The sequence below is a fragment of the Antennarius striatus genome, chromosome 17 (genome assembly GCF_040054535.1).
Source record: "Antennarius striatus isolate MH-2024 chromosome 17, ASM4005453v1, whole genome shotgun sequence".
NCBI lineage: Eukaryota > Metazoa > Chordata > Actinopteri > Lophiiformes > Antennariidae > Antennarius > Antennarius striatus.
The window spans coordinates 13491070-13513828 of record NC_090792.1 but is presented as its reverse complement, the minus strand read 5'-3'; the positions used below and the strand labels follow the sequence as shown (position 1 = coordinate 13513828).

The 22759-nt window shown below is 39.8% G+C and overlaps 4 protein-coding genes across 6 annotated transcripts; 2 read left to right on the top strand and 2 right to left on the bottom strand.

Moving 5' to 3' along the window:
• Positions 1–2109: 2109 nt before the first annotated feature.
• On the top strand, positions 2110–11226 carry ncmap (non-compact myelin associated protein). 2 transcript variants are annotated; one of them, XM_068339134.1, is made up of 5 exons: positions 2110–2267; positions 2347–2492; positions 8911–9017; positions 9457–9541; positions 10223–11226. In XM_068339134.1, exons 3-5 carry the CDS (start codon positions 8924–8926, stop codon positions 10500–10502), a joined length of 459 nt encoding a protein of 152 aa, XP_068195235.1. In that variant the 5' UTR covers positions 2110–2267; positions 2347–2492; positions 8911–8923; the 3' UTR covers positions 10503–11226. The 2 variants fall into 2 exon arrangements, with proteins under 2 accessions (XP_068195235.1, XP_068195234.1); XM_068339133.1 differs by having other exon boundaries at positions 2110–2492.
• A 199-nt stretch (positions 11227–11425) lies between these two features.
• tmem234 (transmembrane protein 234) lies at positions 11426–14106 on the top strand. The gene is made up of 5 exons (XM_068338900.1): positions 11426–11653; positions 12056–12207; positions 12287–12353; positions 13072–13164; positions 13468–14106. Exons 1-5 carry the CDS (start codon positions 11641–11643, stop codon positions 13557–13559), a joined length of 417 nt encoding a protein of 138 aa, XP_068195001.1. The 5' UTR covers positions 11426–11640; the 3' UTR covers positions 13560–14106.
• Positions 14107–14331: 225 nt separating this feature from the next.
• Positions 14332–19683, bottom strand: dcdc2b (doublecortin domain containing 2B). Of its 2 annotated transcripts, none has more exons than XM_068338899.1 (15): positions 19588–19683; positions 19106–19385; positions 18953–19004; positions 17181–17251; positions 16504–16635; positions 16283–16417; positions 16092–16131; positions 15940–16005; positions 15608–15767; positions 15397–15506; positions 15225–15293; positions 14860–14931; positions 14710–14790; positions 14537–14614; positions 14332–14462 (listed from the first exon to the last, which is right to left on the bottom strand). In XM_068338899.1, the coding sequence occupies exons 2-15, from the start codon at positions 19372–19374 to the stop codon at positions 14412–14414; spliced, it is 1386 nt and encodes a 461-aa protein (XP_068195000.1). In that variant the 5' UTR covers positions 19375–19385; positions 19588–19683; the 3' UTR covers positions 14332–14411. The 2 variants fall into 2 exon arrangements, with proteins under 2 accessions (XP_068195000.1, XP_068194998.1); XM_068338897.1 differs by having other exon boundaries at positions 19106–19401; positions 19588–19668.
• A 538-nt stretch (positions 19684–20221) lies between these two features.
• iqcc (IQ motif containing C) lies at positions 20222–22582 on the bottom strand. Its single transcript, XM_068339285.1, has 5 exons — positions 22512–22582; positions 22137–22280; positions 21386–21707; positions 20824–20945; positions 20222–20434 (listed from the first exon to the last, which is right to left on the bottom strand). The coding sequence occupies exons 1-5, from the start codon at positions 22551–22553 to the stop codon at positions 20399–20401; spliced, it is 666 nt and encodes a 221-aa protein (XP_068195386.1). The 5' UTR covers positions 22554–22582; the 3' UTR covers positions 20222–20398.
• Between the last annotated feature and the right edge of the window lie 177 nt (positions 22583–22759).

The window sequence follows — 22759 nt, the reverse complement described above, 5'->3', positions numbered from 1 at the left end:
ATATTCTGTACCTTAATGATACACGTGGTTCAAAAGAAGAAGATTTTAAAAAAAACATACTCCACAAGACTATGAAGCACACAAGAGAACCTTTTTCATCTTGGTAAATTTCCTGATGACCATGGGTAATACAATCTGATCAGAACTGGTGAAGAAGCTGACGGGAAGGGTGAGTTAATGATTTGGTGACCAATACTGTACAGGAAATTTACAACAGGTAAAGGTGACTGCACAATAACCTATAGCACATCACCGCCGTGACTTCCTCGTGTCAGCCATGAAGAAAAGACGGATGACTGCTTGTGAATCCAGCAGTAACAGCTTCTGATGACCTTGACTTCAGTATTGTGTAAGGCGAGAAAAGCCACACCAAAACATTTGCTCACAAACTGCGTCCTCCTCCCACATGACACAAAAACCCCTCTCTTCACGGTGCCAGGACTCAGGAATTCCTTTGCACAATGACTTTTACTGTTGAATGTGAAGATGCATGCTCTCCTAAGGGGCACGGATCAGGTTAGCATGGCCCCCGTGGGGGCGAGCGGGTCCAGCGCCTCCAGATTCCTGTAAAGGTACTCCCCAGAGTTACACACGGCATCAAGTAACGCCTTGTTCTGAGAATGGGCTTTAAATAACAGTAGAATCAACAGATACCGTTTAGTTGGTTTAGTATATCTGAATTCAAACATTGCCTCAACTTCTTCATATCAAAGTTCCTTAATGTGATAAAGTGACAAGTATGGTGAGTGTAAACACTTTAATGTCCCTCAGGAAGAGTAAATAAAGGTTTCCTCCCCAGTAAGTGCTATTATGGCCAGGAGAGGTACTGACACTTCTCTTATCCATTCTGATAATGTAATCAGTGTTAGTATAGAAACGGATTACAGAAATAAATGTTTATGGTTTCTAAGAAATTAAAGAATCACATTAATTTAATAATGTACTGATGAATCCAAATCCAAACCAGACAGAGATGAACAAAAAGTTTGCATTCTACTTTTCTTAAAACTCCCAAGTTTGTATGCATTATATATACAGTATGTACATATACTGTAGTGACTGAATTATGTTCAGAATACATGCATGTGCATGAGTTAACCCTCTCATGAAGATGAGGGGGACAGTGAGACTGTATTCCTGACAACAACCTGAACTCTATCCTGAATGGGAATAAAATGAAGGCAATTTTAACATCAAGATTAAATATTTATAAATAGATTAGGATCAACCTGTAGATTTACAGATGTCAACACCATCTCTACTGGACTGAAAACAATTAAATCAATTAAGCGAGCAATCATTAGTCAATTTTTTTTGTATTTCCCAAATTCACAAATGACAATTTGCCACTGAGGGCTTCATAATCTGTGCAGAGTAACACTCTCGACTCTTACACCCCTGAACCAGGTGAGGACAAACTCTTTGGAAACCCTCCATCTATCCATCCATTCATTTTCTATACCCGTTCCTTCTGCTGTCGCGGTTCGCAGGGTGCTGGAGCCTATCATAGCTAACTGGGGGTGTGAGACAGGGTACTCTCCGGGCACGACGCCAGTATTTTTTTGTCTATTGTAGACAATTTCCACGCAATGTCTTCCTAGGTTTTGAATGTTCATTGTTCTACAATAAGAGAATGCTGTTGAACAACTTATCTTTTTGACAAACGCTCCCAGTACCCTTTGGACAAGTGTTGTAATTTACTGTTAATTTTCAACTACATTCATAAAGCCAGTGCCTGCAAAGATCAATATTTTGTGATAACTTTGAAATCCCGTGCTTTGTCAACACACTCAAGCAAAACATGCATGCACATCCACTCTGATTGTTCACCTCAGATGAAAGGTAATAACAGTATTTGTGTGTTCATTGACCAGGATACACAAAGATATCATTCACACCCGTGCATGCACACATGTAAATGGCGGAGGAATGTGCAGCTGTACTCACACACATAACAAGTGAGTTTTTGTCTTCAAATCTTTGTTTGCACAGAGACTGACGCTCCTGCGAGATGCAGACGGTCCAAATTTGAGAAGCTGATGTCACGTCAAGAGCCAACCCCTTCAGTCTGGAGAGGAGTCTCTCTTTTTCATCATCGGGTGGCACGCCTAAGAGTCCGAAGGAAGGACCTGAAAAACCAGCTATCTGACATTACTGCTTTCAGTGACATGCAGCTCAGGAACAACAAAGAGCAACTGAGGAGCCTCCTCCTCTTCACTGTCCTCCTCCTCCTCTTTGCCTGAACACTGATTATCACATGGGCAGAGGTATCTCGTTGTTCTCATACACTTTAGTCCTTTCTGTGTGTGTGACGCTTTAGCAGTAACCGGGACTTATATTACTTAGTTGGAGCGGCTCATACTACACAGACCTGCTGTGACCATCACAGGTGGACTATGCCCCACTCAGTCAGCTGAGGGAGGGGGCTGTGTGCTGCTGGGACTCCCATCCAGAGAAGGCGTGGGTTGAAAAAAACAAGAGGAGACGAGAAGGTAAGTCTACGAGCCTATAACTTTTATCTAGGTTGTCTCTGCTAGAAGTTGAGAATTGTCTGTAAGAAAGTGACATCTTTTCTGAGAGAGAGGGAGAGAGAGAGAGAGAGAGAGAGAGAGAGAGAGAGAGAGAGAGAGAGAGAGAGAGGAGAGAGGGGAGAGAGTGAAAGGATAAGGGTTCTCCAGACATCATGGCAGGACTGCAGGTGAGTCTCAGGTGAGAGGAAATAGCTCACATTCCAAGGAACCCTCCTAGATATCTGCTGGTGTTGAGACTCTCATGCTATATTGTAGGAAGACATGGCTTGTGTTTTCATGAAGGTTCTTCATTCCGTTCTCAGATCATTTTTGTGGCATGGCAATGATGGACTACCAGGTACCTTAAGTTTTAGCCCAGCTTTATTGCTCTGTCCATGCTCGTCACTAATGTCCGTTTTAACAGTGTGCACATGAACAAATGTATGATTGTGAGGCTGCAGCTGTTTCACCCCTACCCAACGCGAAATGCCAAAATGCACTTTTCACATGAAAAAGAAAATTATCATCTGGCTAGCTGTGTGGAAGATAAGCAGAGTTCTTTTGTGTGTGCTTTTTTCTGTTATCGTATTCAAGTTTGATAAGCATTGTTTGAAAATATGTTTTATTATCCCACCTCAGAAAGCATACCATGCATAGCAGACAGCCTAATCTAAGGCTTAAAAGTTTTCAATTTGCTCAAGTGTTGAAATTATCAAACGGCACCGGAAAATTATGGTTTAATCGAAATGCAAGGAGAAGGATGACTGAAAATGAAACCTGGCTCAACTACATGAGAGATTTACTTCTGAATGATTTAATGTTATAATTGAGATATAAATCATACAGTAAGTTCAGACTAGTCATATGAAATTAGAATATCATGACAGGAAAATTAAAGCCCAGGTTAGTGTCAGAAAAATCTACCTCAGTCATGTTATTTTCATTCACTTATACGACCTTGACAGACAAATTCAGTAGAAATCAACCTGAACTCAGTAAGTCACTGTTTCATATTCTTCATAGATGACTTGTCCTAATTGTCAGGGTTTAAAAATGGTTTTAGAAAAAACATGCAACAACTGAACAATAAATACAGTTTGCTGGTCAGCATCCAGGGCGTCAGGGTGATGCCAACGTGACGACTGCTTCCGCTTCATTAAGATTCTTTGTACCCAAACAGCTGCCCATCGTCAGTTTGAGCGAGTTCAGAATCAATCAATCAAGGCCTTTTAGAAACAACGCCGAAAAGAATAATGGATTGTTTTTACAATCACACCACAGCACCTTTATGCCTGTTTGCCTGCCCATTCGTCACGGTTTCCACAACTGTACAACAATACAATGTAGGCTGATGTCCTGTATCCTCAATGACGAAGCAGTTTACTTCCCTTCCTTGACACAGTGATATTATTTTGATGGTAGCCTTTGCTTCTTTAAAATAATCAATCACATCACTTTTATGATAAACTATACAGTGAATAATTCAAAAAATATGATTCAAAAAATACTTATGTGTAAAAATAAATCTACATTTTTTACACACATCTTTTTAAATCTCTGATATCCTTTCATCATAAACATCCATTAGTCTCTGTGACGACAGATAAAGGTCGTAGCTGAATCCTTCTTCAGAGTGACCTTTGGAAAACAAATAATAAAGTAAATTTACATCTGACAAGATGCTAGTCACCTCAGCTGCTACTGTCTGCCTGTTCTTCCATGACTGAACTAATGGCACCTGTGTCTTATTAACCCGTCTCAAATTGACTGCTCAAATATTGACTCCTGCCATCATTTGATGAAGCACATGCTTTGAACGTGTTTATGAATGTATGCCCACGAACCCGTGTTATACAGAACGTGAGGACGAACATGTGTGTGTGTGTGTGTGTGTGTGTGTGTGTGTGTTAACGGGGGGGTGGGTTGGTGAACTGGTCAATAGCTTTATCCGGTTTTTCCTCATATAACATAGAGGAAACAAACTTGTTCCTGTTCCGTGTTGAGTCTTCTTCATGGACTGACCAATAAATGCTCTGTTGACTGAGGGTGGGAGATGGGATATTGAACCTGACGTTTTAAATGTGTGGAACAACAAACAAGCGATTATTACACAGTGGGGATGACTGGCCAATGAGGAAGCAGACACTCTGACGGCAGAACAAAGTCACTGAGGTAGTTGTAGTCACAAATTCTTTGTGTAAAACTTGTCTGGTCTGCTTGTCGATGATGTCTTTGGCTGTGGATTGACATGAGATAGGACAGTGACGAGCACTGTGAGGTCACAGGAAGAAGACCTTGAGGTTTTCATTGTTTCTGTGTATTTTAGTCTTTTTTGTCTCACAAGAGGATACATTTCTCTTCATTCCATTGACCAAAATACATGAACTGTTGTGACATTTTTGTATTTCCACTCTATGTGTTTTTTCTTTCTATACCTATAGCAGTTGATGTGATTCTGTGCTGTAAAGGAATAGTCTGACATTTTGGGAAATGCTGAGGTTAACATAGGAAACAGGGGGAACACTTATTTTAGCACCCTCCAAAAAGGTAAGAAGGTACTGGCACTCATAACAACTGTGTCTAGTTCCCCTAAAGCTCATTGATAAATCCATGGTATAGCTTTTTTAGGATGGAGTCACTATTTGGAGTGTTTGGAGGACTGGACCACAGCCAAAGGAGGGTTCATGCCTTTTGGAGGAGGATGGGACAGAGGAGAGGGTCAGTTTGGTGCAGGTGGGGGGCAGTAGAACAGTCTACTAGGTCATGGCTTTGAGACTGGAGGGATGTTGCTTCAAGACCAGCGTGGAGCAATGAGTATGAAGTGTGGACCAGTTCACCTCCTGAGCACTGTCGAGGTGCCCTTGAGCAAGGTGCTAACTCCCACAAGTTGCCTTTTGAGTTGGGTGTTATGTGGTGGCCCGCCGTTCTACCATCACACACACACAATGCACTAACAGGCGCCGTGTGTGTGTGTGTGTGTATACATACACACAAATAACTGTATATACATTTGTATGTGTGTGTGTGTGTGTGTGTGTGTGTATATATATATAGATATAAACAGACAGACAGATACATACATACATATACAAGGGTAATATGATGAGCCACTGGGTTTGTTCCATTAGAGTATATATATATATATATATATATATATATATATATATATATATATATATATATATATATACTTTTTTTTTTCTTTTTTCTTTTTTTTTATTCTCTAATGCAACAAACCCAGTGGCTCATCATATTTATATATGAACCTGACTTCTGTTATATGACCTCTTGCACCTCTACAGTGCTCAGGAGCTGCATATAGTTTTCTCCCCCTTTACCCCCTGTATAGTGCTGCCAGCACTATACAGCATATGATCAGTTATCTACTTATCAGAAGCTGTCACCTCTGCAAACAGCAAATGTCAGAACAAATATCTATTGTGTACGTCAACATCGTGAGAGTTGTGTAATGTTTGCTGTCACTGAAAAGGAAGCTGGATAAGACAGACAGCACACACAGGTATCAAGTGGCAGCTTTCTGTCTCTATCAGCATACAATCAAAATCCTGACTTGTTTTTCATCTTAATTTTCCTGAGTGAAAAAGAGACAAAATAAACCAGCTTGTGGAATATTTTATTCATTTATTTATTTGTACCTCTTGTTCTGATGCCATTTCTTTTTCACAATTAATGAGTACATATCTGTGAACTGGCTTGCCCCGCCACATGCCCTATGCCAGCGGGGATAGGCTCCAGCTACCCGTGACCCATGCAAGTGGATAAAACGGTGAAAGAAAATGAATGAATGAATGAATAAGTGAGTAAATATATATTGTCCTGTAACAATGCCTCCAGGATATAACAGCTTCGAGGTGAAATGTAAACTTTTACAATCCATTAATGGTTTAAGTACACAAGCCATTGTGTTTAAGTACACATTGCATAACAAAAGCATCTAGATATAATTGAAAAAGAGACTGTAATAACTTAAATACATTTGAAAACATACATATACAAAATGTATATAAACTAGAAGATAGCGTTGTATGGAAAATATAAAGTATGGGTAACACAGTACATTTTTGTAAGTCAACATACTGCGATATTTTGTGGCATACATACTGTATGTATCATGCATATACATGCATACATAAATTCCTGTTTGGACAAAGGAAATGCATCATGATTTCATATAAAACTTTTTGCTATGCTTCATGACTAACTTGTCATGAACAACATTGGTGTTTAATAAAGGAAAATAACAAAACATTATATAAATGTAAAACCACTCAGTATTCTTGAACAATCCTGAAAGTAATTTTCTTCAATAGTCTCTGTACTTTTGATCATCAGAATCGCAGCAGAATATATATATATATATATATATATATATATATATATATATATATATATATATATATATACACACAAACACACACACACACACACACACACACACACATATATATATATATATACATACACATATACATATACATATATATATATATATACACACACACACATATACTGTATATATATACACAGTACATTGTGCACTCAGTTTAGTTGGCAAAAACACAGGTAATAAGAAGTATGAAGCAGTTTCACCAACAGTCCTACCAAATATCCAAAAATTGTCGCCTGTGTGGTTTTTTTTAGAATCATAAAAAATAAATAACAAGTAAATTGTGCTAATCTTGCTAGCTATTTCCAGCCTTTATTCCAAAGCAGGCTAAATGGTTGCTGACTGCAGCTTCCACTTTGGGGTTTTCTTCTGACGTGAAAGTGGGTCTGAAGAAGAAAATGAAGAAATGTCAAACTACTCCAGGAACAGAGGCGGTATCTGTGCAGTACATGATTAGGTTACATGTCAGTGTGTGAAGTGAGGTGTGTGTGGTGGCTCTCAGCAGCCAGGTGCTCTTCACAAAGCCCACCTTTTTATTTCTTGCAATAGAACTTTGTAACAGAATGAGTTACCCGTTGTAGTAAATCTTATAATAATTTACTCTGTGAGCGGGTCTACATAAAATTTCTTAGCTGTTTGATTTTTTTTTTTGTGATTAATTAAGATGATGAAATCCCTCCCAAAACCAAACGTTTTAAGTTGCCTACTTGAATACAATGCAGAAATTTTCCTAAAGTTTACAAATGTATGGACTCATAGTGATTAATTCCCAATAATCACTTACTTATGTTCACTTGTTTTTCTTATTTTCTTGGTATTTTGCTTTGCACAAGACGTTTCTGGGCACTGAGGAGATGAACAGATGCTTTAAAACCTGCCTGTTTTGGACAGATTCCAATATTGTCTTGAGCAACAAATCAGGCAGTGTGAATTATTAATCGTCATGATGATGCAGATTTTCTAATTTTAGTTTTCCAGTATCTAGATCTTTGAGTCACGGTGTTATGACGTCTTACGATTGACGTTAATAAAATAAAGGCTCTGTTGAAAAAAACTTAAGAAACCTTTATGTGAGCATCATTTATTGACAAATGTCAAAGGCAAAATAAAATAAGAGTGATTGTGTGTGCAATTATTATCAGAGGAGTTATTATTTCTGAGTATGCATTACGTGTGCATATTATAATGGAGTAGGGGAAGTAATGGGTGTCATCCTGACCTACAACTGTGTGCAGATTGTCTCCTGAACAATGGTAGTATCCTCTGAACAGAGGATCGCCTCATGACACACATTAGTAGATTATGTCATGGTAAACATTAGAACACTTTCCTGTTGGTTACTCAATACAGTACAATATTAGAAATTTTTTTCTTTGTCATCATGGGATTTATTGACAGTAGGGAAAATATACTGCATTCTCAAAGAATTGCTTCAGTGTATACTGGGAAGCCTTCAAAATAAAATTCAGATTTCTTAGGGGTGTGTACACATCTATAACACACATTTTGTGAAAGTCACGAAATTGGCGTGGTTCAAATTCAAAACCGAAAAAGGCCTTAGCAGACATGATGACGCTGGACCAAGTGCAATTTTAAAGTCAGATGATGTAGAACAAACACAAAAAGTTATGGAGAGATGTGAGCAGTGAGTCCTTCAGTCATTTGCACGTTATGTGCTTTGTTTGCTTAAAGCTAACTGTAAATTATTTAGCACCTCCATCCAGTGCAAATAGAATAAATGATTAGTAATTCATACATGATCTGGTCATGATCATCCTTCCTGTGGTTCCCGTACAGCTTTGAGTCAGCAGTGCCGCTCCCTCTTGACCAACTGTTAAATCTTCCTTTCATACACGGTTTCCTCATTCGTTTCTCATCTGCTTGCTTAACACATAGTGAAAGCATTCCCCCAAACTAAGGCATTCCTGTTTAATCATGATTTTAGAGAATACTCCCCTGAATAATTTTTTTTTTTTTTACATGTCGGTGCAGGCTGTTACTGAAGATGCAAGCCTCAACCGTCTCACCTGTGACCAACACAACAGTGACTTCAAACTCAACCACAGTCACAAAGTCCAGAGAACAGATTCTCATCCAAAGTAAGGCTATGTGTAGTTTGTTTACACTGATGCATGTCTGCACGGTTATGTGTTCTATCTTTGTACATTCATCGAAATCCAGCCTTGTAGATTCAATGTTTGTTGTGGATACCAGTAGCTCTCAATGTTTCCTTCACTGCAGAGATTAAATTAAAATTATGATACGACAAACCTTGTGAATGAAAACCCATTGTTATGCACACTTAGGTAGTTTTGTGCAGGAGTGGTGCTGATGCATAAAATGCAAAATATTTGTAATGCTGTGTCTGTCTGTGATTAATGCTATTGTTGTGAGTGTACACACTTCTGCAGGAATTGTGAAATAACCTGCATGGTGTGGACCAGAGGAACTATGCATGTGCAACACGGAAATTGTAGTGGAAACAAATGAGTAACAACCTTTCAACATATTTTCCTCCGTCCCTCGCTGTGTTCTCAGGCTCCGGGGCGATGATCGCTGTCATCGTCATAGGTATCATCATCATTCTTGCCATTCTGCTAATTATTCTGAAGACATATAACAAGTAGGTACACATTCTGATCTGACAAGACAATCCTTGCATACTAAATGTTGTGAGACAGAAAGGTGTGCTGTGTAAGGAGGATCCGACTTGTGCATACTAATAGATATTTTTACAGTAATACTTAATTGAAGTGAACTGTCAGCAACATATCAGATGTCATGATTAAGACATTATTTGTATTTGAATAATTTTCAGAGTTGAATCTATCCGGTGTCTGAACTGGCAAACTAATTATTTAATTATTATAAATACATTTTTGCCACTTGTCAGTCTGAGCATCAGAACCTACTGAGAGGTTGCACCACAATTCATCAAGTCATAGGACAATGCATCGAGGGCCAGAGGAGAGAACGTGTGTATTCTACACAAACTATAATAATTTTAGACATTTGTTAAAATGCTCATAGAAATCTTTTAAGACATTATTTTATTAAAGATTTTGTAGTATTTATTAGCAGTTTTTATTTAATCAATAAGTACCAATAATCTTCTGCAGTATTTATGCATATTTTTCTGTTTACTATACATTCATTACTTTTTTTGATGTGCAGTGAGCTTATACCTTTGGTATTTGAAATGACAAGCCTTCTGACATGACGTTGACTGGCTGGAGGGAATACCCTACAAACATGACGCATAGCCTCCTATTATTGTTTAATATCATGGCTTACTTGTTGCCAGGCACACACGTGTTTCCAGGGTCCTGGGAGCCATCGGCGGCTCCAAACCTCGTCATAAGATGGGACATTCCACAGGTCAGAGCAGCATGCCCCTGAGCCCCATAGGAGTCAGCTCTGTGTCAGGCAGCCTCAACAATTCAAATCCAGTATCAGAGAACAGCTTCCAGCTGCCGAGGGCAGAGCTGAGCAGCATGGAGGACAACAACATCGAGCAGTTCAGCACCAACAGCGGTTCCACTGTGGCCACCATCCATGATGCTCCATCAGTGGACAATACATAGCAGCAAGACTGTCTCACAACTAGCCTTCTCTTAATTTGTGACCACATACTGTGTGCTGACTGAATCTCGTGAAAGTTTCTGTTATATCGCTGGTGTCACCCTCGATATATACACACAGAGCCACTGCTGGTGGCCACACTGAGAGCACCACGTCCTTTTGGTGGATAAAACTGTGCTACAGACTCATCAACAGATCATAAAGGATGTTTCTTGAAGGAAACTGACACGTTTTTTTTGTGAACTTCTTTTTGACTACAGTCAGTGTTCAGGATATCCTATACGTTTCTTACTGCAATTTTTCCCATCACTGCCAATACAATGAAGAAAAGGTGTTGTGATGACTCTAATGACTTGACCACATGGTTGTTAAGTTTATACATTTCTGTTATGAAGAAAATGTAGTTAGTCAACCCTTCAGAAGAAACAAATAAAATGTGAAAAAGCTTTTTAAGGGGACAAGATGTTGATGGTTTCACTACAGGCCTTAATAAATCAATCAAATTCAGATTCTCTCCAATCAGTTTTTGTTTCAGAAATATGACAAACTGACATTATATTTTAGTTTTTGTACCTTGTATGTTGACGGCAACACAAAGATAGTTTGTGACTGTCCACATACCAGGCTGATGTGACTCCATAATAATTTAATGTCAAGATATTTTGCACTTTATTTACATGGCTCCATGTATTTGTTTTTAGTCCTTTAAATGAAATGAGATTAAAATAAAATTCATATTTGCAATTGTCGTAAGCCTGTTTCTTAAAATAAATGCAAGATGCACAGACAATATAATGAAGCTGCGAGAAAGTTTGCGCTTGATAAAAGCGCTGGAAGTAAACGAACAAAGAAAACACCATCTCAACTAAGGTTGTGTAGCGCCCCCAGCCGGTTGCTTTTGGTACATCATCTAATGATATGATGATGATAATGATATGAACGCAGTGCTCGAAACAGCGTTCTTCAAAATGCAACAGTTTGCGACTTAACACGGTCGTCAATAAATCATTGATTTCTTTCTATGGATTCGTTTTTCCATTTTAAGTCGTATGGAAATATCAGTGATATCAGAATAACTTGAATCAACCACTGGAGTCCCTCTCAAGCCGTCTGCCTGTCAATCCTTCCAGTGACAGAACGATGGTGACCGTAGGTGAGTGGCTAATAAGCTAATATGTTGTCCTTTTCCCAGGGTGATATACAGTGTATTTACACTGTATATTTTCTAATATTTACTAACCTATGTGGTTCTTTCCTTGCATTAATTACGCTGTAGTAGTTTAATTCCAGATAGCAAGCTACAGATAAAGCAACAAAAGTACACGTAGCTAATGCTGCACGTAAAGCTAAGGAAGTACACGTAGCTAATGCTACACGTAAAGCTAAGGAAGTACACGTAGCTAATGCTACACGTAAAGCTAAGGAAGTACACGTAGCTAATGCTACACGTAAAGCTTAGGACGACCACCGGAGCTAACAGCGTTAGCCTGTTAGCTGTTTGAATGTGAGTAGGATATGAAATGCCTGCACGGCGTCGGCTTGTGTTATGTTGCAGCGGAGCTCCTGGGGCTCCTGCTGGTGTCGGTGCTCTGGGGGTGCACCAACCCCCTCTTGAAGAGAGGCACCGAGGGGATCGAGGACGTGAAGAAGAGCAACAAACTCTCACAGCTGCTGGCCGAAGTCAAGTTTCTGTTCTTAAACCTGAAGGTAAAGTCTAAGATGTGATATTGATCTGCTGCTGGGCGCGTTTGAAATCTCTACTTACTGGATGTCATTCCTCCCCCAGTACCTGGTCCCTTTCATTCTGAACCAGAGCGGCTCTTTGGTCTACTACTACACACTCTCCACCACAGGTGACACACACACACACACACACACACACACACACACACACACACACACACACACACACACACACACACACACACACACACACACACACACACACACACACACACACACACACACACACACACACACACACACACACACACACACACACACACACACACACACACACACACACACACACACACACACACACACACAGATTTCCCCTCACTCAACTTAGTTTGATTTCACATAGTAATATACTGTAGTCTATTTAAGACGCTAAGATTAATTTCCATGCATGTCAAAAGGGGTTAAATACTTGAATACTAGTGAAGCACTGTAACTAACAGTTTATGTATTCATTAATCTGCCGATTAATTATTTGACCTTATGCTAGACAAGTATGATACATGACAATCACAAATCTATTTTCAATTTGCTGATACATGAGACAGAAAATACCAAAGTCGGGAACTTCCCAACAAGGCATTTGTGCTTTAGAAATTACTCAGTGACTGACTATATTTTTGCTCATACATTCTCTAAAGTGACCTCTTGCGTCTGGAAACACGTCCGGCTTTATTTATGAAAAACACATCACTGCTGACTTTATTTTTATTTTTTTCCAAACCCCATATTTATGTGTATTAACAGTAACACAATTTTTTGTGTTTGTCCTCATTTCTAGCTGAATTCATTGAAGATTAAATCAGATCTTTTCCCATGTCTCTCTTCTAGAATTATCGCTTGCTGTTCCCGTGGCAAACTCTCTCACCTTCATCTGCACGCTGCTGACTGGCAAGTTACTGGGTGAAGAGTTTGGAGGCAAACGTAAGTGACTCATATTCATGCTGTGCACCAGCTTGCCGGTAATTAGCAGAGAGGACACACAGGAAGTGATATCGATAACCACATGGACAAATCTATGCTAAAATGCTTTAAGCTGCATCATCAAACTGGAAAAAGGCTAGTGGAACATGTGCTGATGTTTTAGAAGCCAATTCAGTAAAATTACATGAGGATGATGCATCAAGAGCTGCTACATTCTAGCCTGTGTTTCCTTTCTGAAAAGAAGTTGTTCCGATTTTTTCTTTCTTTGAGATGTTTTCCTTCCTCATACACCTCATTCTGCAGAAGCTGTTGTGGGAATGTTCCTCACCATGGCTGGCATCACTCTGTGTGTCGTGAGCTCCATTGATGACACTGGGCAGCAAGCTCTTCACTGACACTCTGCAACACATTTGCATGATTTCCTCAACAGGAACGGAAAGAAGGCCAAAAGCGGAGCGAGAGCAAGACCGAGTCGGGTGATTTAGATTTGGTTGATTCTACAGCGATGGCGCTGCTGGGAGAATTGTGCCTAAATGAACTCAGTGTGGGTTTCAAAAGACCTGTCCAGAAAACCTGTCACTGTGTTGAGAGGGAAACGAGTTCATGCAGGGTTCACCTAAAGGCTAGAGTAGATTTATGGAGCTTGTATAGAAGTCTGGGGTTATTAACTTTGTTGCGTTGACCCCGTCATGTGACCGGCATCGCCATACGTGTCCACATGTAAACAAAACCGGGGCCAAGTAAATCCAGTGTCCTGGTTTAATGAGAACACATTACTGTGGAGGCCTTCTGTTAGCCATGGTGTTTTCTTGTCTACTTCTTCTCATGCTGCCTCTCGAACAACACTGATTTGATAAATTGTCTTGTACATGGTAAAATATATTTAATCATTTTTAATGTTGTGTCTGTATAGATGATGAGGTGCTGATATTTTATTAATAAACTGTTGGCAAAAAATACAACTCTGTATTCTCCATCACTGATTTTTTTCCAAATGAAAATACAAATACGGCTTTAAAGTGTTTTGGAATATTGTTTCTATTTTACAAACCACGCATGGAATGAATCTCACCGCTGAACATTTTTCCTACCTATTTTGTCAAGTTTTAACATTTTTGACTCTTCCAACACAAATGGATGTTGAGACTCATTACTAGTTTGATCAAATATTTAGTGAGGCACAAGAGTCCTTGCAGGAGCAGCAATCAGTGGCTTGTCAGTCGAGACTCCTGATGAATGTCCTCCTTCTAGTGTTCGTTCTCTTCCCCGGTAATCAACAGGTCGTCCTGTGGGATCTCCTGTTGGAGAAATTAACACTGTATGGAATAATTTATAATAATTGTAGTGCTTCTTGTGAGGTGGGTAAACATGCCTTGTTTTCCTTGCTCTTTTCCTGAGAGGTGGCCGGTGTGGATCGCGACTTCGAGGATGACTGATTCAACTCAGGCTCCTTAAGGAAAAAGATACACACTGATTGCTGGTTGCATTTTAAGAAAGCTGTTACACATTGCAGTAAAACATTGGCAGTGGGTTTATGAACTGCACCGGTATTTCAGCTGTAGTCCCCTCAGTCTTGGCAGGCTTTTGTGTCTCCTTCTCACCATTTTGCTCAGATGGCGAATCCATCTGCAGGACAAAAACATATTTTGAAGACTTTTTCGCACAGAATTATGAGGACACATTTGAACCACTCACCTGCTTTCCATTGTGTTTGTGAAGGTGTCCTCCCTGATCGTGTTGCTCACTTTTTGAAGTTTGTGTGTGGCTCTAGAGGAAAAAAAAATACAAAATACAGTATACAGTGCATGTGTCTGACAGAAATAATACGTATGGGGAAAACATTGGATGTGTGTAAATTTATTGAGTGACAATCTGGCCTGATTTTGAGCTAACATTTTGATGTCTGCTGCATAAATAAATTTGTCTTACAGATTGTCATGATTTTGACTTCTGCCTGATATGTACAATAACCCCCTCCAAGTGTGTGAACGTGAAAGGGTGGCGTGTTTAAATAAGAAGTCATCAGTCAGTTAAACCCCAAAGAACTGATTTATGCCCACCTGCTGTGTTTCCTGCAGAAGATCTTTTTGCTCATTGAGTTCTTCATCCTCCACGATTTCTGCAATTCTCTGAAGACAGAAAATGATAGAAATTCACTTTTACATTAAGAAATTTATTTTTATGGATATACTCTATCATTCATGAAGCAGCTGAAAGGCCTGTAAAGCTAACCTGATCAACAGGAAGCTCTGTAACTGTGTTTTCATCCTCAAGCACCTCTTCGGCTCCTCGTACCTCCTCCCTCCTCTTCCGTGCTGCTCTCTTAAACACGCTGGGCTTTACTATAAAACAAAAACTCAGACTGACTTTGACTCAACGTTCTCTTTTCTGATTTTAGTATGTTGGATTAAATATTAGATACACAAAGTTGGGGCATCCTAACCAGATCCGTTGCTGAGCGGTGGTCTTGGCTGTCGTCTGTTACCGCAGACCTTAGCCGGCCTGTCGAAGAAGGCAGAGGTCTCACCTGCTCCCTCCCTCCTGCTCCTTGGCTGAGTCGCTCCAGCCTCATCTCCTGTCGATCTCACCCTCCGGCCATCAGACTGACTCAGAAGAACAAAGTGAATAAATATTTCACTAAAAGTGTCAGTAGTAGCAGAACAAAAATACTCTTAAGTGTAGTTTGCTTTACTGGTGTATTAAATATTTTATTGTCTCATTATTATCTCTCTTGTCGTGAGGGTAAAAACAGTTAAAGATTGTATGTTTTCTAACCTCAGGGGAGTCCAAGAGAGCTGAGTCACTGTACTGATCCTCTGGACCGTTTCCTGATTTCCTGTTCTACAAGAAATACAAGACCCAGACAGGCAACAGATGATGCTAAGACTGTATTTAAGAAAGTAAGGTAAACAAATAACTGAATGTACCTCATTTCTCCTTAAGAGCTTTCTCTTTCCTGGGTAATTTCTATAAAATGAAGAAAACCATTGGAATGTGAAGGATTTACAAGCATTGGGAAAACATTTTTTATTTATTTTTCTCATGTCTGACAATATTTATTTTAAGGAGCAACAAACAGACAACTCAACTGCTAAAAGACGGATTAGCATAACAATACCTCTCTGCAGCTTTTGAAAGCCATAGTTCCACATATGGAAGTTTCTTGAACCTCTCGGTTCCCACGGCAACATAGCAGTGGCCTGTCTCCAGCAAAGCAGCTGAGGCCACTGTCACTCCTTCCAGAGAGCACAGCCTGGTGAAGCACAGGCGTCACATGGACCAGATGTCTCTATTTGTATTCCACAGGGTGTGTGTGTGCATATTGTCGGAGCTACTGACCTACGCACAGCTCCGGTTCGTAAGCTGACCTTCTCCGTGATCAGACTCAGGATCTGCTCCAGGTCCTGCCGCATATGTCGTGGAATGATGAATCGGAATGGTGGACACAGGAGATCACCATTACGGAAAACACTGAATGGGAAACTTCGGTCAGCATTTTTTTTTCACATGAGTACTGAAGGTCTAAATGTGTCTAAATTGTGTATAATACTGTAATACAATTCCTTGATTATTGAATAGTGGAGTCATTGTGTCTGCCTTAAATATGGTCAGAATGAGATCTTTTCCTCATGTTATTTCACATTAACAGATTGGAAACAACAATATAGTTCCATTACAGTTTATATTTGTACTGAATCAAAGGCCAATCCATGCGATAGATGATGAAATATTTCATTCAAAACCCCAAACCAAAAAAACTTCACGGTGGCAAATCCAGTGAGTCAGTTAAGTAATTTAGGTTCATCCTCTGAGTATCAAGACTTTCGAGCAATAGTTCCAATATGTTCAGATGTTTGACAGTATTAGTAAAAACTATCATGGGATGGAGGAAAAGTACGGGTACCACCAACATCAGCATGTTTTATCCTATGTGAAATTGAAAATCTTCACAAAATTTCAGTTTAAGGATAAGAACAATCATTTGCCCATACTGTATGTACTGTTTTCTAACTCACTGTAAAATGCAAGGCACAGGTATAACCTTCCTCCATTTGGCTGAGACATTTGGCCTCTGGGTTATTTTGGCCTGCAGATGAAAATCAGAAAATTAGATTTGTGGTATTGCAGACTGTGATATTAATGTTCCTGTTTCATCAGTGTTGAAAATGCCCATCCAACCTGCTTAAAGTGCATGTCCATGTCCAGAGCAAACTCCCGCACCCCCCTTCCCACCCACCCAAAAGAAAAAAAAATCATAATTATTCCAAATGTGTAATGACTGACAATAAATCCTGCTCATGCCAGCTGAAGTGCTGCAGTCATGGAGACTAACGTCATTCTGAATCTTCTCCGGTAGCAAAGTCACACACAGCATCCAATCCGATGGCTCCATCGGAGGCTGCTACCAATTCCATTCCATATTAACAAAATCTGGAGCCAATGTCAGTGTCTAATCAATGGCCTCAGACTAACTCAGACAGTGGAATTCTTCTAATATTGTTACATCTTGCTTCAAAGCGGTGATGTATTGTAATTGTCAGTGTTCGTGTGTTCGTCCGTTTGTTCATCAGTCCACCAAACATCTTTGCAACCGTTGCAGACAGAAAGACGAAACAAAAAGTGCATTACTCGGGTGGCAAAGGGGATGAAAATGAGATGATGACCTTGGCCTTGAGAAAACTAGGTCAAGGTCAAATTTCAACTTTTGTACACTAAAGGAACCGGATAAAATAGAAAGATGAGGGAGAAGGCCAGTATAAAACCATAGATCAAAAACTAGGGCTTTGATCTATGAAAGTAGGTCAGAGCACTAGCTTTGATCTTTGACCTATGCAAGTAGATCAGGATAAAATTTTGAATTAAGGGGTGTCGTGGGATGTTGCAGTCTGTGACTTTCTTGTTTTTAACTTGAAATGGCAGCCATTAAATGCTTTTACAGTGTCAATAACCAGAGAAAGAAGGCGAGGGGGGTGAAAATGGGCCGTGGGCCTGCCTGGACATGATCATAGCCCTGATTATACTATGTGAAAGTATAACTCTTTGTTTCACAAGAGGGATCAAACGTAACTCACATACGGACACACTTCCTGCATACCTGCACAGCAACCACAACACAGGTATGTGAGATTTTAAACCAAGGACTCAGCTTTCCAAATGGCAGCCACCCAAGACACACACGATTACTCTTTCGTCCTTTTTATGTTTTTCGGACAAGTAATGCTGATGGCTCAAGACTCGGGTCGCACTCTGCCTCTGAAAAATAGAGCGGGTATCCCTTCCAGCTGGTCGGAATACAAAGCGAGCACTTATCATGAGAGACTCTATATATTTACTTGTGGTGTCAGTGAATTCTGCCTGTATTTAAGGGCAGTCGTCGTCACCTTGTCCTGCTTGACTTTAAATACAAACACAAAGGCCATAATAATGACTGCTCTGTGGATTATACACTGTTGAACATTATACTGCATTGATAGACCAATGTAGCAGTAAGCAGAGAGCAAACATCTGCACACATGAAATGTGCACCTAATTTAAGTGATGTCAACATCATGATGTTTCTTCAAAACTACAGGTAAATGTGAGCTTATTTGTGATGGAAATTCCTGCCATCATTTTCATGTCTGATTTTGAAAATTAGTTCAAATGGATCACCCTGATAGGAGTAAGTGCAGTGCAGCTTGACGGTCATTGCTGGTATAATTACTGCCACTTATACCAGGAATAAACTGTAATTATTTATAATGCTTGAAAATTAAGCTGTAAGCACAAATTTTAAAGTAAAACCTACCTGGTTTTCTTCACGAGCGGCGGGAAGCTTTTTGGTTCCTGCATTCAGGTAACTAAATGTAAACAGCATACGTGATCAAGATGACTATTTACTTTCATTTACTTTTCAGATTACATTTAAATGACCACTACATGGTTAATTACTTTTACTCACTCCATTTTCTTGAACTTTTCAAAGCCAGCAGCGACATACTGGGCTCCTGTCTGTAGTTCCTCCAGGTCTGTGACCCTGTGACCCTGTCTGGGGGTGTACAGGTTCCTGATGGCGAGGGGAGCACCGATGGTCATAGTCACTTCTGTCAGAAAGGCGTCCATGGTGGCCACCTGCCGCTGGTTGACAACAAACCGCCGTCCAGTGTAGAAGCGGTCTCCATTCCTGTACACCACCACACTCTTCACTGGCGGCAGCATTGTGGCTGCCATCTCTGAGCCAGCTGTTAGACACACAACCTAAAAATGGTGTTTGGGTTCACGCAGATGTCATAGTTCTCTCTAGGTACATATAACTCCACTCACAAATCTAAGTTCATTTTCTAACCATCTTTATATACATTTAGTCTACCGATCACGCCTCTTCCACGGTCACGGAAACAGACGTTACATGATCTGGGATCCACACAAACAAAAGTCACTCACGAGCCTGGAGGAAGATGAAGCAGGAAATCGCAAAATTAAAGGTAAAAGTGAAAAATCAATCCCCTCTGTTGTTGTGATCTGTCTGGACACCCACTCACCACCTTCTGTTCCTTTTCCTCCCCTGAAAAATACACAACTCCACGAACGGAGTAGAGTATTTCCTGGTTGCTATGGCAGCGTGACAGCAATGACTGGCTTTGTGGGCCAATCCATTGGCAGCAACCACAACAAAAGGGACAGACAGAGGACGAGAGAATGGGGGGACTTCTGTGTTGCAAGCTGAATCAATAAGATAACCTTTGCACCCAGTCTGTAGTTGAATACTACACATAGAGATTATTGAGCTAACAGATGAGTGGACAGAACCATAACTACAAATCATTTTAAATATGGAATTGAAAACCAAAGTTTAATTTAAAATTCAGTGTCATGATTCTATATATTTACACAGTTTATATGTATTTATATAGCATTTCAAGGGTGCTATTTACAGGTCAGTATCAAAAGATGACAGTAGACGACTGAATATTTGCAGACAGAACTTTGTGATCACAGCTGATTCAAACTAGAAATTTGAGCTGTCAGACCTCCTAATGCCAGACAATGAACTTTCCTCTGTACAAGCAATTCCTTCAACCACATTATTTATAGTGCGAGAACAATTTCATAGCAGGCACCACAACAGCAAAAAACAATTTTTTAGAAAAATATAATTTATTGTTTTTTTTCACATGTGCAAACAAGTTACATAACATAGGTTTTGTGTACTTGTAAGGTTCTCTGTCTCACATTATCAAATCCTGTTCTGATGTCAGGACACATTCAGCTGATTCTTCAGAGAGATGTACTGTGAAGGAGAGAGAAGGGTTAATAGTTTCTAATCATTATAGCTTATAATTCAAATGCTTGGGTGAGCTAAAACCTAGTGCATGGCAACAGAGCTTTTCTACCCCTCTATCCTTGAAGCCACAACCACACCCATGCACTATATATTTACAATCGAATAAACTAAACAATAAAATTAAATAGCACTTCAGTAAACGATGCAGTTTGTACCTTATCACATGTTTATTATTCAGGTGAAGATGTTTACAACGTGGCTACATCTTAAATTCATTGCACTGACTTAATTTTTAGGTTGCTTAATACATTTTTCTTGCAGGAGATGTAATTTTCTTACAGCAGGAGGTTGTCACTGCTGAATAAATGTAGGGAAACACTACATCTTCCTCTTACCTTTTTCCTGCTGTCAATGGCCTGTTGGAGCCAAAGTAGCTCCATGGTAAGGGTGTTTCTGTGGAGACGCAGGGCTTCAGGAGTACAGGGCACCTCCTGGGCCAAGAAGTACTGACAAGGGCCTGAAGAAAGGATAAATTCAAAATGACTGAAGTTCAACAAAGATTTTTCCAAAAGAGTCAGACTGAATCCAAATCCTGACGGTAAATAATTGTCCTTATTGTTTTTTTCTATTCTTGTTGCTTTTCTACCTTAAGAATTGTGGGAAAAACTGTGGAAATGTACTGAAATGTATTAATTGTTAAACAATGCTGTTCCTCCCATTTGGACAGCTTCATTCTGGTCACATGTCTTAAAATTAAACAAATCACATCAACCCATTGGCAGATTTCAATTTCTCAATGCATTTTTAAGATGGATATTTTTTGTGTTGGACACAATTTTTAGCTCCTCCTGTATGAGAACAAAAAGCTATTTGTATTTTGTAGACATGAACTTTCTAAAATAAATGATTAAATGAACCATGAGTGCAGAAACTCACAGTTGCATGCACAGCTCTCACCTTTGTCAGAGTTTCCATGGTTCATGTCCAGCTCCAAACTGCTCCATGCAGAGGTGGAGTCTCCTGTGTTTTCCATTTTCTCTCCATCTTTATCCACCACAACGCTTTTGGTCTGTCCTCTTCCATACTCTCTACTGTCAGCAAGTGAAGCCTGGTCTTTGGTCTGTGAATCATTTCTCTCTGCTTCTGTCTTCCGTGCCGGGCCACCATGATGTTTCTCCCGTGTTGAGCGTGTCATTACTGATGGACTCTGGAGACTGACATCTGGTCCTGCCTTCCTAGACTTACTGGCGTAGTTGCTGGGTTGTAGTAATGTGCCTTCCTGATCAAGCATGAGAAATATCTTATGAAAGGTACAAAGAACAGAGGTGTCCCTGTCTAAATTTACAAGAGAACATTGGGATTGATCAAACAATTGATTGTTGTGCCATAATAAAATATCAGATTGAAGTGTTAACAAGCTCCTCTTTGCTGGCTGTGAATTAATCAGAACAACAATTAGATTGTTGCACAATGTAAAAGCAACCCAGCACCACCAAACACACAAACTCTGAAGTCCTACATATACAGTAATGCCGAAGCCCACCTGTATGCAAAGCATTTTGCTAGTGCGAATTGCATTCTATATATTGGTGCCAAGTGCGCTAGTTTCAATTTGAGGTAGAGAGTTCGGTTACAATAGAATCATTGCCCGTTTTTCCAACATAGAGGGTCATTAAAATCACACGTTAAACAAATCATTATTACTTACGCCGTCGGCGAAGTGGGGAGTAGGGACAATCGCTTCTGACCACCTGAGATGGGTCAAATCCCCATCAAGTTCTTTCACAATTTCTTCGAAATCTTCTCGTGCACGTCGGATTTTGTTTCTCACCAAATAACCACGTGACGATGCCTAAAAACACAGTAGGGACGTAGTGACGTCAGCGTGCCCTCTGTAGCCTAGCTACTGACGTTGCTACGTTATTGCTAACATCCGCTAGCAACAATTAGTCAGTAGTTTCTCTAGAGTTAGGAAAAGAAGCTCGAACGGTCCAAAAGAGCAAAATATATCGATTGCAAATATTAATGCCAGTATTAATAAGACGCAAATGGGAAAATAGAAAGAATGCCTGTGGACAGTTACCTGAAAATATGTGAGCATCCTCTCCCACCCGCTTCTGTCCATTGCTAAAAACACGAGCGCACGAGCGGGAGGTGAACTCAAACTTTTGATTTTGTTCCGGTGTCATACTAAAAATTAAAAGCCTCAATTTAACACCTAACCAAAAACCTGCACCGGTTTAGGTCTTGGTATGATATATCGACATCTATACATTGCAATAACATTTTATAAAATTTGTTTATCTTCATATTAACTAAAAAAAAACTCTG

Coding starts and splice junctions, on each gene's coding strand:
- ncmap (XM_068339134.1), top strand. CDS start 8,924: ATGCAAGCCTCAACCGTCTCACCTGTGACCAACACAACAGTGACTTCA. Junction 9,018..9,456: donor AGAACAGATTCTCATCCAAA/GTAAGGCTATGT, acceptor CTGTGTTCTCAG/GCTCCGGGGCGATGATCGCT. Junction 9,542..10,222: donor ATTCTGAAGACATATAACAA/GTAGGTACACAT, acceptor ACTTGTTGCCAG/GCACACACGTGTTTCCAGGG.
- tmem234 (XM_068338900.1), top strand. Junction 12,354..13,071: donor CTACACACTCTCCACCACAG/GTGACACACACA, acceptor TCTCTCTTCTAG/AATTATCGCTTGCTGTTCCC. Junction 13,165..13,467: donor TGAAGAGTTTGGAGGCAAAC/GTAAGTGACTCA, acceptor CTCATTCTGCAG/AAGCTGTTGTGGGAATGTTC.
- dcdc2b (XM_068338899.1), bottom strand. CDS start 19,374: ATGGCAGCCACAATGCTGCCGCCAGTGAAGAGTGTGGTGGTGTACAGG. Junction 16,006..16,091: donor AGCTCTTAAGGAGAAATGAG/GTACATTCAGTT, acceptor TATTTCTTGTAG/AACAGGAAATCAGGAAACGG. Junction 14,463..14,536: donor AAAAGAGCAAGGAAAACAAG/GCATGTTTACCC, acceptor TTTCTCCAACAG/GAGATCCCACAGGACGACCT.
- iqcc (XM_068339285.1), bottom strand. CDS start 22,553: ATGGACAGAAGCGGGTGGGAGAGGATGCTCACATATTTTCAG. Junction 21,708..22,136: donor CTCCCCACTTCGCCGACGGC/GTAAGTAATAAT, acceptor ATGCTTGATCAG/GAAGGCACATTACTACAACC. Junction 20,435..20,823: donor CCATTGACAGCAGGAAAAAG/GTAAGAGGAAGA, acceptor TCTCCTTCACAG/TACATCTCTCTGAAGAATCA.